We start from the raw sequence: 15,223 nt of genomic DNA on the forward strand, positions 1-15,223 counted from the left end.
GACTTACATTTTCTTGCCATAGGGCTCGGTAACACTGCTCTAATCCAGGGCTGAAGTATTGTTGTCTCCAACAACTCGCCACAACATGTTACTCCTATTCCTGTGTTAGTCACCGTATTGTAGCAGAATGTGAAACGCGGCAGCTTCATTGGTGGTCTACACCGAGTAGGAAATGAGCGCAACGATTCGCGTTTTGTTTGCGGAAGGTGTTAAACCTACAGAAATTGTTTGTCCGATGCAAGCAGCTGCTTATCACAAAGCAAGATTTTCAAATAGGTAAAGTAATTCAAGCAGGGAAGACCTTAATGTGATGAGGAAAGCTCGGGTAGACTATTGACATCAACCACTGAGGATAATTTGGAAGTTTTTGAGGGTACGGTGATGTAAAACAGACGAATCACAGTGCATGAATCACCAATACTTTACATATCAGTCACGGTTCAGCGTATTCTATCTAACACGACAGGCTAAATTTTTGGATAGCGTGTGCAAGATGGGTAACGAAAGAATTGTCAGTGCCGTATAAGGTGCAAAGAATGGACATCTCTCGTGCACACGTGGCCCATTATCATCACGAGGGAGATGGATTTCTACAGCAAACTGTTACTTAGATGAAATGTGCGTGCATCATCACAAACCAGAAAGCAAGGCTGCGAGCATGGTTTGGAAACACCAATTGTTGGCAGAAGCTAAGATATCTAAATGTCAACTGCAGCTGTAAGACTATTCTGGTAACACTATCCTGTGACTTGGAAGGTGTGGTAGCCATTCATTTCACCCCAAGAGATGAAACTGTGAACAGTGAGCACTATTGTGACGTGTTGCGAGTTGAACTGAAACCTGCAATCAAATTCAAATGTCGTGGAAAACTGTAAAAAGGTGTCATTCTGCACCAAGATAAAGCTTGGCCACATTATGCCAAATGGGCAGCAAAAACAATGGGATTCAAACTACTGGAACACCTGCCATAAAGTCCAGACCTGGCTCCCAGCACTAAAGGAAATGGTCAAAGAAAGATTTGCAACCAATGCACAAGTCACTGACGCAGTGCAGGTGCAATCAAAAAATTTTTTTTCCAACGGAATCAAAAACTTGTGAAATGTTGGACAATGTGCACTGAAGTGCAGATAGGTTACGTAGAAAAATAATGTATGGTCCGGTTTTCTATCATTAGAATAAATGTTACTTTTCTCAAAAGTCCCTTTACTTTTTGATTTCCCCTCTCAGATATATGCAAACAATCCCACGAAAGTCTATTTAGAGCATTTCAAGAACAAGCATTAAGTGAGGAATCTACGAATATACAACAATCCCTTATGTACTGCTTCCATGAGAATCATGAAGACATCATCTGAACTGTGAAGACATCATCAGATTAATCATAGCATGCATGGGGGCATTTTGGCAAGTAGCTGGTATGAAATTTTCACTGAACTCTCATAACTGACTTACATTTACCAAAATGTAATGCATGCATGGCTTTCAACATGCTTTCAAACTTTTTAGCTCCATAAGTCTAATCTGCAACTATGCAGACACGAGTGAAACAGTATTTTTTTTTTTTTAAACTGCTGCATTTGCCACTGTGCCGCATAGGTTGTTTAATTGAAGGAAGAAATAATTCGATGAACAGTTTTTGTCTGCTTTTCTTCTTAAAACAAGATATCCAAGAAAAGGAGAAATTATCTGCTGGTAACATGGCCTTCTGGGAACCGAAAGGAATGGCACAGTTCATAAAGTGGCTGAGGTGACATGTTTAGGGGAAACAGATTGATAGTTGTTCCAATCTGCCTAACAACAAAGTGTACTTATTGCTTTCCAGTTTGCTAGTTGGCACTGTTACACATTTTGCTAAAAGTGTAAATTATATACCATCAGAATGACAGCCCTCAGCTTACAAGAACCATAATGAAGGGTACTACTCAACATGTAGTGTAGTACTTAGTTCAACATGTATTTCATCTGGTAATAATTATAGAGATGTGCCACACTAATTCACCCATTGGTTATTCTCTGTGTGTGTGTGTGTGTGTGTGTGTGTGTGTGTGAGTGAGAGAGAGAGAGAGAGGGAGAGAGAGAGAGAAGGGACTTCAGTTGATAGTTTAACCTAAAAATATCAAATAGTTGGACACGACTCACATAAAACAATTAAAACTACAGAGTAAACAAAGAGCAGGTGCACTTACAGTCTCTTGAAATGTTTCATGCTGAGTTGATGAGAAAATTGACGACATTCCCATTTTGTGGTGTGCGAGCTGAGCTCCTGGTGCTTTACTGTGGGAACTATTTGACCCAGCACTACTTGTGGATGCAGACTCTGAAACCTCTCCACTCCCATTCTGTGTCAAACAGTCAAAATAATTCAAACAATGAGGATTATTCTGGTCAGAAAAACAAAACAAATAAAAAATTTGACAATTACATAGTGAAAGTGAATGTAAAGAAGTCGGTCACATTACTACTGACAAAATTAATATATTAACACTTTGCCATCCGCACATCTTGTACAAATTTATTCGCTCGGCACCGGGAGCGCTAATTTGGATTATTTGGCTTGCCGCCGGCCGCTTGTCACCTTTCCGTTGGTGATGAGCTTCAAACACATTGACTTTGCGCACTTTAATTTTTCTAGAAGTCCTCTATTTTGTCGTACCGTTCCACAAACTTGAATTTTCGTTTCAAGTAACATCTCTGCAAGTTCTACACTGTTATAATAACTATCCACGTAGAGGTGATGCCACATTCCATAACAAGGTGTCAATAGTTCCATCACTGTTTTCACTGAAGGCTGTCCAGTGCTGGGAGTATCTTGAATGACGAAATGTATCCTGTATTAAAAAAAAAGTAATCAGAATAATGAGCAAAGCTAAGCCCAAGGAACACTGCCGCCCCCTCTTTATCAAGCACATGATATTAACTGTTGTGAATCTATACATCTACACAGCACTGCTTTATGTCAAAAGCAACTTAAATGAGTTCGAGACCAGAGAGAACAGACATCCCCACAACACCAGAGGCAAACTGTACTTCAACATACTAAGACACAGACTCACAAAGACTGCAAAATCACACAAAATAATGAGTTTAAAACTCTTCAATAAACTTCCAGCATCTGCTCGGTCACTGACCAGTAATATTTTCAAACGTTTGGTTTATGACTGGTTACTCAAACACCCATTTTATAAGATAACAGAATATTCCTAAAAGAAAAGGAATTAAATTGTAAAAACTTTACTGTAAAGTTATTGTTAATTGTATATTTAATGTTCAGACCTATTCCGCTGTAAGTGGTCAATGGTGAATAAACTGAAAACTGAATACTCGAATTACACAACATCCAAATGAGTATGCCATATTTTGTAATTTTCGACAGATTGTAAACTTTAAAATTTAACTGTCCACACCACGGTATCATTTCTTCAGATGTTTTGACTTAGATCAAACATTTCTTTAAACTTTTTGGAAAAATAACCAATTACAAATTGCACTTTGTAAAGCCGGTCGGCATTATCCGGTTTATTATTGTTGTTGGAAAAATGTAAAAATAATAATATCTGTCTGAATCGGCTGTGGGACATCATTTTGCAAAATACCGGTGTGTCTATCAACGGATCTGCAGACCAATAATCATTGACCCTTGCTTTTTTTACAATTCCCATAAGAATAGCGAGCCCAAACCATTTTCTAAGTTTGGGTCCCGTAACATCGACTAATTTTGCATTTTTTTTTTATCCAGTTTCCTTCTATTGCAATTTTGACTGTTATACCTGTTGGTTCCGTTGTTAATATATTCAAATAGATTGTTCCCAATATATAATTCTACAATATCCATGACGCTCTGTGTATCTTTGGGAAATATGTGTGGTCTGGGAGATCTTTCAAATTTATTATTGGTCCCCAGTAAATCATAGTCTGCCTTCTTCATCTGATTCATCCACATCAGTTGGTAACCGTAGCATTCGCCGAACTCTTCTTGGACAAAGTTCACTATCTTCTAACGATTCTGATTCACTTTCATTTTTTTGATATTGTCGCGTAGAGGAATGTGTACGTAGATGAATGACGAACACTAACTTCCCTTAATGAAGGTTTATTCAGCACTTGCACATACAAGAGCGCAGAGCGAATTGCCTCCGGGCAGAACACATACAGTATATATACAGCTACGGAACATTCCAGTACAATTATTCTTCCCATTTGTGGATACTTCTAGAATGTACTTGAACCGAATATAGAAATTAAAATTTTTCAGTTCAGGAGAGTTTTGAGCTCACGACCCTCCATGCAACAATCTAGTATAACAACTACACTATGGAGACTGCACTAGTTGACTTCTTCTGCGACATTGCTCCCTCCTTAAGAGAACAGCATCTCGGTGTTACGTCCTCCTAGCCCGGGAACGAGTCGTCGCTCCTGCATACTCCGACTCCCGATGCCCGATGTTCGCCCTGGCGGTGATCATCTTAGAACTTCACTTGCTGCTACGTTCTTTGTTACCTTTCCGTTTGTTGCCTGTCGCTGGAGCTTCGAATTTACCCTGGGTTGCAAGATCCTTACAGGGCTTCATCCGAAGGAAGTGGACCGAATCTCTGATCTTTCGTCGACTTGTGTCAGGATCGAAATCTTCAACTTCATAAGTAATATCAGATAGGTCTTACAACCTTATAAGGTCCAAAGTAGAGCCTGAGGAGCTTCCTAGAGAGACCAACCTTCTGAACAGGAATGATGATGCAGACGAGGTCACCAGGCTGGTAGACAACAAGGCAGTGGCTCACGTCATACCTTCGGTGATTGTTTTGTTGAGCCTGCAGCGTGCGGAGTCGAGCTTACTGCCGTGCTTCCTCAGCTCTGGTTAACACCTGGCCGATGTAGTCGTCGTCCACGTCATCAGGATGTAACAGAGACACAGTGTCCATAGTCGTCATCGCCTCACGCCCATGCACTGGGAAAAATGGCTAAATCCTCTGGTGTCTTGTTTGGCGGTATTGTAGGCAAACATTACGAAAGGTAGCACCTCATCCCAGTTTCTCTGCTCAACACTGACAAACACTGATAGCATGTCGGCCAAGGTCTTATTAAAGTGTTCAGTAAGCCCATTAGTTTGCGGATGGTAGGCAGTCATCATGTGATGAGTAATGTTGCACCGACGGTTTACCGGCATGTCTGTCACAAGATTCAACTGAAAAACTTTCCCTCGATCCGTTTTTTAATACAATGTCTTCCACGATGTATTTGGCTACCTCGGATGTTTTCACTGCTTTTGTAATTGCATACCGTGTCAGATAACCAGTGCAAACAATAATCCATACATTGCCACTAGCAGACATTGGAAAAATATCCAAGGAGGTCAATCCCAACATGCTGGAAAGGCGTTTTGACTGCTGCAATTGGTATGAGTTGGCCAGGTGGTTTCTGAGGAACTGCCTTTCTCCTCTGGCACTCTCGACAGTGCGACACATAGTGAGGGACACTCCTAAATAAACCTGGCCAGAAAAATCTCTTGCGGATCCTGTCATATGTCTTAATAAACCCTAAATGTCCAGCATCAGGTGTGTCATGGAATTTCTGTAGAATATCTAAGTGCATGTGTTTCGGAATCACTGGTTGCCACCTCTTTCCAAACGGATCAAAGTTGGTTTTTTTTTTTTTTTTTTTTTTTTTTTTTTTTTTTTTTTTTTTTTTTTTTTTTTTTTTTTGCATAGTAATACATTAACTACCTTAAACTGTCCTTTCACATCTTCTGACCGATTTAAGGCAAGCATAATTTGAGTTACCTTGGTGTCCTCCTCCTGCTCAGCAGAGAGATCCTGGAGTGCAATGAGACAGAAAAGTCTTGATGGTCTTCCACACGGTTTCTTGAGAGACAGTCGACATCTTGGTGTTTTCTTCCACTTTTGTACAGAATGGTAATGTCACACTCTTGAAAATGAAGTGCACTCCTGGCGAGTCGTCCTGTTGGATCCTTGTTATTGTTGTTGTGGTCTTCAGTCCTGAGACTAGTTTGATGCAGCTTTCCATGCTACTCTATCCTGTGTAAGCTTCTTCATGTCCCAGTACTTACTGCAACCTACGTCCTTCTGAATCTGCTTAGTGTATTCATCTCTCGGTCGCCCTCTATGATTTTTACCCTCCACGCTGCCCTCCAATGCTAAGTTTGTGATCCCTTGATGCCTCAGAACATGTCCTACCAACCGGTCCCTTCTTCTTGTCAAGTTGTGCCACAAACTTCTCTTCTCCCCAATTCTATTCAACACCTCCTCATTAGTTATGTGAGCTACCCATCTAATCTTCAGCATTCTTCTGTAGCACCACATTTCAAAAGCTTCTATTCTCTTCTTGTCCAAACTATTTATCGTCCATGTTTCACTTCCATAAATGGCTACACTCCATACAAATACTTTCAGAAAGGACTTCCTGACACTTAAATCTATACTCAATGTTAATAAATTTCTCTACTTCAGAAATGCTTTCCTTGCCGTTGCTAGTCTACATTTTATATCCTCTCTATTTCAACCATCATCAGTTATTTTGCTCCCCAAATAGCAAAACTCCTTTACTACTTTAAGTGTCTCATTTCCTAATCTAATTTCCTCAGCATCACCCGATTTAATTCCACTACATTCCATTATCCTCGTTTTGCTTTTGTTGATGTTCATCTTATATCCTCCTTTCAAGACACTGTCCATTCCGTTCAACTGCTCTTCCAAGTCCTTTGCTGTCTCTGACAGAATTACAATGCCATCGGCACACCTCAAAGTTTTTATTTCCTCTCCATGGATTTTAATACCCACTCCAAAATTTTCTTTAATTTCCTTTACTGCTTGCTCGATATACAGACTGAATAACATCGGGGAGAGGCTACAACCCTGTCTCACTCCCTTCCCAACCACTGCTCCCCTTTCATACCCCTCGACTCTTATAACTGCCATCTGCTTTCTGTACAAACTGTAAATAGCCTTTCGCTCCCTGTATTTTACCCCTGCCACCTTTAGAATTTGAAAGAGAGTATTCCAGTCAACATTGTCAAAAGCTTTCTCTAAGTCTACAAATGCTAGAAACGTAGGTTTCCCTTTCCTTAATCTTTCTTCTAAGATAAGTCGTAAGGTCAGTATTGCCTCACGTGTTCCAACATTTCTACGGAATCCAAACTGATCTTCCCCAAGGTTGGCTTCTACTAGTTTTTATATTCGTCTGTAAAGAATTCGCGTTAGTATTTTGCAGCTGTGACTTATTAAACTGATAGTTCGGTAATTTTCACATCTGTCAGTACCTGCTTTCTTTGGGATTGGAATTATTATATTCTTCTTGAAGCCTGAGGGTATTTTGCCTGTCTCATACATCTTACTCACCAGATGGTAGAGTTTTGTCAGGACTGGCTCTCCCAAGGCCATCAGTAGTTCCAATGGAATGTTGTCTACTCCGGGGGCCTTGTTTCGACTCAGGTCTTTCAGTGCTCTGTCAAACTCTTCACGCAGTATTGTATCTCCCATTTTGTCTTCATCTACATCCTCTTCCATTTCCAGAATATTGCCCTAAAGTACGTCACCCCTGTATAGACCCTCTATATACTCCTTCCACCTTTCTGCTTTTCCTTCTCTGCTTAGAACTGGGTTTCCATCTGAGCTCTTGATATTCATACAAGTGGTTCTCTTTTCTCCAAAGGTCTCTTTAATTTTCCTGTAGGCAGTATCTATCTTACCCCTAGTGAGATAACCCTCTACATCCTTACATTTGTCCTCTAGCCATCCCTGCTTAGCCATTTTACACTTCTTGTCGATCTCATTTTTGAGACGTTTGTATTCCTTTTTGCCTACTTCATTTGCTGCATTTTTATATTTTCTCCTTTCATCAATTAAATTCAATATTTCTTCTGTTACCCAAGGATTTCTACTAGCCCTCGTCTTTTTACTTACTTGATCCTCTGCTGCCTTCACTACTTCATCCCTCAGAGCTACCCATTCTTCTTCTACTGTATTTCTTTCCCCCATTCATGACAATTGTTCCCTTGTGCTCTCACTGAAACTCTGTACAACCTCTGGTTTAGTCAGTTTATCCAGATCCCATCTCCTTAAATTCCCACCTTTTTGTAGTTTCTTCAGTTTTAATCTACAGTTCATAACCAATAGATTGTGGTCAGAGTCCACATCTACCCCTGGAAATATCTTACAATTTAAAACCTGGTTCCTAAATTTCTGTCTTACCAGTATATAATCTATCTGATACCTTCTAGTATTTCCAGGATTCTTCCATGTGTACAACCTACTTTTACGATTATGGAACCAAGTATTAGCTCTGATTAAGTTATGCCCTGTGCAAAATTCTACCAGATGGCTTCCTCTTTCATTTCTTTCCCCCAATCCATATTCACCTACTATGTTTCCTTCTCTCCCTTTTCCTACTCTCGAATTCCAGTCACCCATGACTATTAAATTTTCGTCTCCCTTCACTAGCTGAATAATTTCTTTTATCTCATTATATGTTTCATCAATTTCTTCATCATCTGCAGAGCTAGTTGGCATATAAACTTGTACTATTGTGGTAGGTGTGGGCTTCGTGTCTATCTTGGCCACAATAATGCATTCACTATGCTGTTTGTAGTAGCTTACCCGTACTCCTATTTTTTTTATTCATTATTAAACCTACTCCTGCATTACCCCTATTTGATTTTGTATTTATAACCCTGAATTCACATGACCAAAAGTCTTGTTCCTCCTGCCACCAAACTTCGCTAATTCCCACTATATCTAACTTTAACCTATCCATTTCCCTTTTTAAATTTTCTAACCTACCTGCCCGATTAAGGGATCTGACATTCCACACTCCGATCCGCAGAATGCCAGTTTTCTTTCTCCTGATAACGACGTCCTCTTGAGTTGTGCCCCCCCGGAGATCCGAATGGGGGACTATTTTACCTCCGGAATATTTTACCCAAGAGGACGTCATCATCACTTAACCGTACAGTAAAGCTGCATGCCCTCGGGAAAAATTACGGCTGCAGTTTCCCCTTGGTTTCAGTCGCACGCAGTACCAGCATAGCAAGGCCGTTTTGGTCAGTGTTACAAGGCCGGATCAGTCAATCATCCAGACTGTTGCCCCTGCAACTACTGAAAAAGCTGCTGCCCCTCTTCAGGAACCACACGTTTGTCTGGCCTCTCAACAGATACCCCTCCGTTGTGGTTGCACCTACGGTACGGCCATCTGTATCGCTGAGGCACGCAAGCCTCCCCACCAACGGCAAGGTCCATGGTTCATGGGGGGGGGTGTCTCTTAGTGGTAGCACTAATTTTGCCACAGACTCGGCATGAGAGGTTTCTATGATGCTCAGCTGCTCTGCAATTAACTACTCAGCATTTGCTACTCACATGCGTTTTGGAGTGATCTGTGGTTTTCGGCGACAGTTAACTATCCACAATTCACTGATATCGTTCTTAAACGAGACGACAGAGGCTGGGATGACCAAGTTATTCTTCAGTGGTATGCTTCTCTTACATTCCACTACAAGATCCATGGGTTGATACATGACATGACACATAACAGCTACCTTTCTAGTGCTGACTGCAGGAATGATCACTTCATCCAGCACATAAAGTTGCCACACACACTTGGATGAGCATCTTCCTGTCCAAGGTATCTCATCTTGTCTAGCATAATCTTCGAGCGACCACAATCTATAATTTTTTTGAGAAGCTTTCAAAAGGTCCCATCAGAGAGCAGAGAGTGACATCATGACTACACTCTTGTATGACGATGAAATCTAAAGGTTGTGTATGGCCACTTATACCCACACGAATGCAAATCTTCCTGTAGATTTTACATATTTCCTGTTAGCCACCTTCAGCAGAGATGTTTTGCAGTCGACAAATACAGTTTTCTGAAACTGGCAACAGTACTTCTCCGAAATGACTAATATGTTGCTCCAGAGTCTACTAGACCTTGGGCTGGTCGGCCATCCATGAGGATATCAATGTAGTTTCCCATCATTTTTGTAGTGATCGACGGCAGAGGGTTTTTCTCTTTGGCGGCCTCACCTTCAAGGAAGGTCACACCATTTAGTTTTCCAGGTTGCGACAGTTAGGTGATCGGCTGGAGTTTCTAAACGGCAATGGAGACTTTGATCGGTGTGTTGGGGAGCGTCCTCTCCAGTGGCTAGCTTGCGGCGATGGTGACCTACGTCTTCCTGCACCCACATCTTCTTGTTCATCTTTGTCGGCCTGGAGTTGGCGTCAGCTAAGATTGGTCTGCTGTCTTCTGGCACGAGCGTCATCAAATATCCGCCACCTTTCTTGACAATAGCACACCACGTGTCCCGGTCGTCCGCAGTGGAAACATACTGGTTGGTTATCCTGGGTCCTCCAGACATCAGTCTTCCTTGGTGCCCAAACAGGTTCCTCATGCGGCATTGTGGGAATGTAACTTCACCTGGGTCTTTACTGTTTTAAAGAGAAATGAAGGACGAGAAATTGGGTTCAACGTCTGTCCCACTTCCTCCCTTATACCCTCTTGAAGCATCTCAGTTTTTTGCTGACTGTGCAATCCAAGCGCCTTCTGAACTTCCTCTCTCACTATCTGATGAAGAATACTTGTGAAATCAGTTTCTTCCTCCGTCACAGGCATCGATATGACATTTGGAAGCCGTTCAGAGGTCTTGCGTGTAATTCTTTTTCGATGCATTGTCTCGATATACTGGCACCAATTTATAAAGTCGTCTGACAATGTCGAAACCTCCTTCAGGAGTAGGGCTTGATACATGTCCTTAGCAACACATTCATGAGTTGTGCAACCTTATGTTCCTCCTTCATTCGAGGATCCACCATTTTACACAGCTCCAAGACGTCTAGAATGTAGGATGCTGTCTGTTCTCCTGCACGTTGTGCCCTGCACTTTAATTTATCTTCAGCCTTGCATTTCTGTTGTCGTGTGTCGCCAAAATACTTGCGCAGTTCCACCTGGAATACTTCCCAGCTTGTGAACTTCTCCTCACTGTTCTCATACTGTTGCTTGGCAGTGCCCACTAACTAGAAAAATACGTTAGCCAAACACACGGTGTTATCCCATTTGTTATATTCGGCTATACGGTCATAAACCTTCAGCCACTTGTTTGGATCTTGGCCATTGTCACCAGAGAACCCGGAAGAATGTCTCATGTGGTGGCACACAGTTGCTGTCATCGTAACGTCCTCTTCTTCTTCTTCTTCTTCTTCTTCTTCTTCTGTCTCCGATAGATTGCAATCTGTTGAATATGGCTCGAACTCGGGTTTCTCGCCACGTAAACGGCGGCTCTGTCGTGGCCTGATGGGAGCCACTGTGTCGTTGATAATATCCAGTATCACAAGTTCCAATACCAGCGCCTCCACCAGAATAATGTCATGTAGAGGAAGGTGTAAGTAGATGAATGATGAACACTAAGTTCACTTAACAAAGGTTTATTCAGCACTTGCACATACAAGAGCATGGAGCAAACAGCCTCCAGTATATATACAGCTACAGTACATTCCAGTACAATGATTCTTCCCATCTGTGGATACTTCTAGAATGTGTACTTGAACCGAATATAGAAATTAAAATTTTTCAGTTCAGGCGAGTTCTGAACTCACGACCCTCCACGCAACAATCTAGTATCATAACCACTACACTACGGCGACTGCGCTACTCGCCTTCTTCTGCAACAATATCCAATATCTTCTTCCCAATTGGCTAAGTCGTCAAGAACGTAGAGAAAACGACAGCGCATTCATCGTAAATAATTGTATCGTCTCTTTCGTCTGCCATGATGAAAGTGCTCAAGTACTTATAAAAACAAAAAACTTGTTGACATGTGTAACTTATTGTTACATAAACAAAACACCAACAGAATGAAAAAGATACTAAAGTGTTGTGACCGGCCACTGTGCGGTACTATGCTCACGACACCACTGTAGTGTCGCCAGCCACTGAGCGATACTATGGTGTCGCTGGCTGTTGACCGTTATTTCGCGCACGACACCACTGTGGTGTCGCCGGACGGCAAAGTGTTGAGTAACATAACATAACTTCCAACCATGATGTCCACTATAGACTTAGATGCAGAAGAAAACAAGTTAGTGAAAAGTAAAGATATGGAAATGAGATAGAGAAGTGAACATAAAGTGAACATCAAGTGAAAGCACAAAGGAATTTTAATTCACATTACATAATACATGACACACTCTCTAAGATCTCACATTTGCAGTATTGTACCCAGAACAGGATCATTTGGTTTGGAGATGATTGGAGGGTCTCAACTAGGAGCTCTGTGATGGTCTCAGCTACAGATTTCTGGACCTGCGTTGTAAAGGTGGAGATTTGTAGGATCCCCTCTTTCCCCTCGATCGTTAAGCATGCACTACACAAAAAGCAGTTACTCAGACAGCAGGGTACCTTACATCTACATCCACACAATTACTCTGCAGTTCACAAATAAGTGCCTGGCGGAGGGTTCATCAAAACCACCTTCAAGCTATCTCTCTACCATTCCCCTCTCAAAAAGCATGCGGTGAAAAGCGATCACTTAAATCTTTCTCTGTAAGTCCATCTTTATACAGATGGTTGCGGAACACTGGCTGTCCAATATACAATGTCAAATCAAAACACCTTGAGCCGTCTAAATTTCCAGTTGATATCCTATTTGAACAACCAGTTCAGCACTATGTTATGTCATGTAGGAAGCATCACAACTCTGGTCCTGGTCCAGTAAAAAAAGGGGACAGCATTCAGTGACTGGTACCCATAGATTTCTTCTCAACACAGCGATCCCTTCGATCATCGCTCCTGGCCGACTCTAGGACTCTCGTTGACCCCATTCCACCCGGGGGCCCCCTGAGTTGTTACTGGGATCATCTGTGGCACTGTTCGTCCATCCGTCAGTCTTCACTCCACCACCCTCGTTCCGCCCGCCATCCTGACTTCGCCACCCCTGCCGCAGTCGGCCGTCTTGCCACCACTGTCCTTGCAGCCAGTCTGGCTGTTCCCACTAGCTTCACCGAAGCTGCCACTGTGGCCGCTCCTGTCATTCCCGTCGTTTGCCCGATCACCGTTTTTTCAGTTATGACGACATCGCCGATCCCATAGCGTGTTCTGCCACCCACCTGTCGTGCCTCCTCAGTAGTACTGCTCTGAGTCCCGTCAACACCGGGCCCTCTTCTGTAGCCATCTGTGACAGAGGCTACTTGTCATTCCCCTCAGCGGACACAGCACACTCATTTTATCAGGATCATTTTTTTTTTTTTTGTGCTTCTGTACTATTCCCGTGTATCAAAGTCACGCGTCCTACACCCTTTGCTCGGCAGTCTTGTTAGTTGTCTCTTGCATTCTTATTCAGTGGTTTTGTACTTTCGAATGTTCTTACGTACGCACAGTGTTTTTGTTCAGCTCAAACTGCACAGAATGCAAGGCTTAGTTATTGTATTTTTCTGGTCAGTTCGCGCGCACCAATTTCCTTCTGCCAGCTGTACTGTCGATTCGTCCCATACCCTGGGGAGTTGCTGTCTGCGGTGAGCGGCCTCTCCCCACGAGTAAATAATGTTTCTGAGAAAACAATATCTTCTGTTATTAAGGGGGAGGGGAAGATGTATTTGCCCGGTAGTCATTTCTTCCACACACTGGGCAGGGTGTGTGGCCAGCTGCCCTGCCAAGAGGAGTGTGTAAACAGCTCTCATTGAAACAGAGAGTAAGGAGTCAAACTAGAGCACCGAGTGGTGCGAGTTTGATCCTCATCTTGAGTGAATTTTGCTTTTCTTCTCTGTCTTCCTTTATGTTTTGCTCTACTTCCATTGTTGATAACAACTCAAACATCATCCGTACACTGAGTGCAAAAACGATAAAAAAAGAGACAGAATCTGATTGCTTTTATGTTTAATAAACAGCAGTTGCATAAAAATGTATTTATTATGTTACGATTTATAATCTTTTGGTGATGATCATCATAGAAAAACTGGTAACAAACTGTTTTTGCATCACGAACATTGTGTGAAGGACACCTCGGCATTTCATTTGCAATAAATTCAGCAGTTGCATAAAAATTAATTTATTATGTTATGATTTATAATATTTTGGTTACAATCATCATAGAAAAACTGGTAACAAACTGTTCTTGCACCACGAACTTTGTGTGACGGACACCTCGGCATTTCATTTGCAATAGAGGGTAACATATGTTATTAATATTTTGCAATACTGGTTTTTCGTAAGTTAATTTTGAGGCCCTAAACCTGTCTCTAAAGAAAATTTCGCAATATTTCCCCTTATTTTTGGTCATATTAGCCAAAACATTTTTACACCAACACAATTAATTTATCAAACAACTCGCATCGAATGCAAGACAATAAAAAAAAAAAAAATGTCTGTGTAACAGCGTACACTCACCCCTCTGAAGGCTGATGCCATTTCAAAGGATCGTAAGCAATTTCATCTCATTTTGTATGCCAAAATCTTACTTGCTGAGGGAACACCCACTACGATGAACAGCTTTAGTGTGATATAGTTGTAGTTAAACTACATGACCATTCGTTCCATTCTCCAAGCCCCAGCCCCAAACCACATCCTCACCTTTTAAGAAAAATTGTCCTGTTAGTCGAATTTGTTTTTAATATGTGCTACAATTATCACAGATGAAAAAGACACAGTTTCAGAAAAGGCAAATCGACCATCACAATTGACAACACCCAACTTCGTGCAATATCAAACTTCTCCTAGGGTACTTCCAACGCTGTGTACATTTGTGTTGCTTTTGACTAGTTTTACCGAGGCAAGTCCATAAAATGACAGTTAATGATATGTGTGGAAAAGCGACAGAATAAGTTGCTCTACCAACTTTCACCATAAGGTAAACGTGTTGCTACTTACAACGGAAAAAGCCAGTCCACTATAATACACTAATTAAATTTTCAAGATTCATCTTGATGAGTCTCCAGGAACCCCTCACATACTATTCCACTGTCCTTCAATACAGCCATTTACTGTATCTAAATTCCTTTACTATGTGTATCCGATTAGACTTAATGTATAAGTATATAGCTAAACGGCATCAAATATTCGTATACTTTTAATTTATTTGAATACTGCCAATGGTGGTCAAAGTTTCTGATCACTTGTCCCACCCCAAATAAATTAATTGGCAAAATTTAAATGGAAATATTCTTTGGGGTGTGTGGTGTTATTAGCAGCACTTTGCAATAACAATTATTTATTAACAAGACTAAACTACATA

The 15,223-nt window shown here is 41.5% G+C and overlaps 1 protein-coding gene across 1 annotated transcript in view; it reads right to left on the reverse strand.

The window, feature by feature from the left end:
- The window catches only part of LOC126456756 (putative E3 ubiquitin-protein ligase UNKL), a 264,897-nt gene that overhangs the window by 123,932 nt on the left and 125,742 nt on the right, over positions 1 to 15,223 (reverse strand). Inside the window, exon 8 of the mRNA XM_050092503.1 lies at positions 2,187 to 2,339. Within this exon, the coding sequence (XP_049948460.1) occupies positions 2,187 to 2,339 (153 nt within the window). The remainder of the gene's footprint in view (positions 1 to 2,186; positions 2,340 to 15,223) is intronic.

This window comes from Schistocerca serialis, chromosome 2, assembly GCF_023864345.2.
Source record: "Schistocerca serialis cubense isolate TAMUIC-IGC-003099 chromosome 2, iqSchSeri2.2, whole genome shotgun sequence".
NCBI lineage: Eukaryota > Metazoa > Arthropoda > Insecta > Orthoptera > Acrididae > Schistocerca > Schistocerca serialis.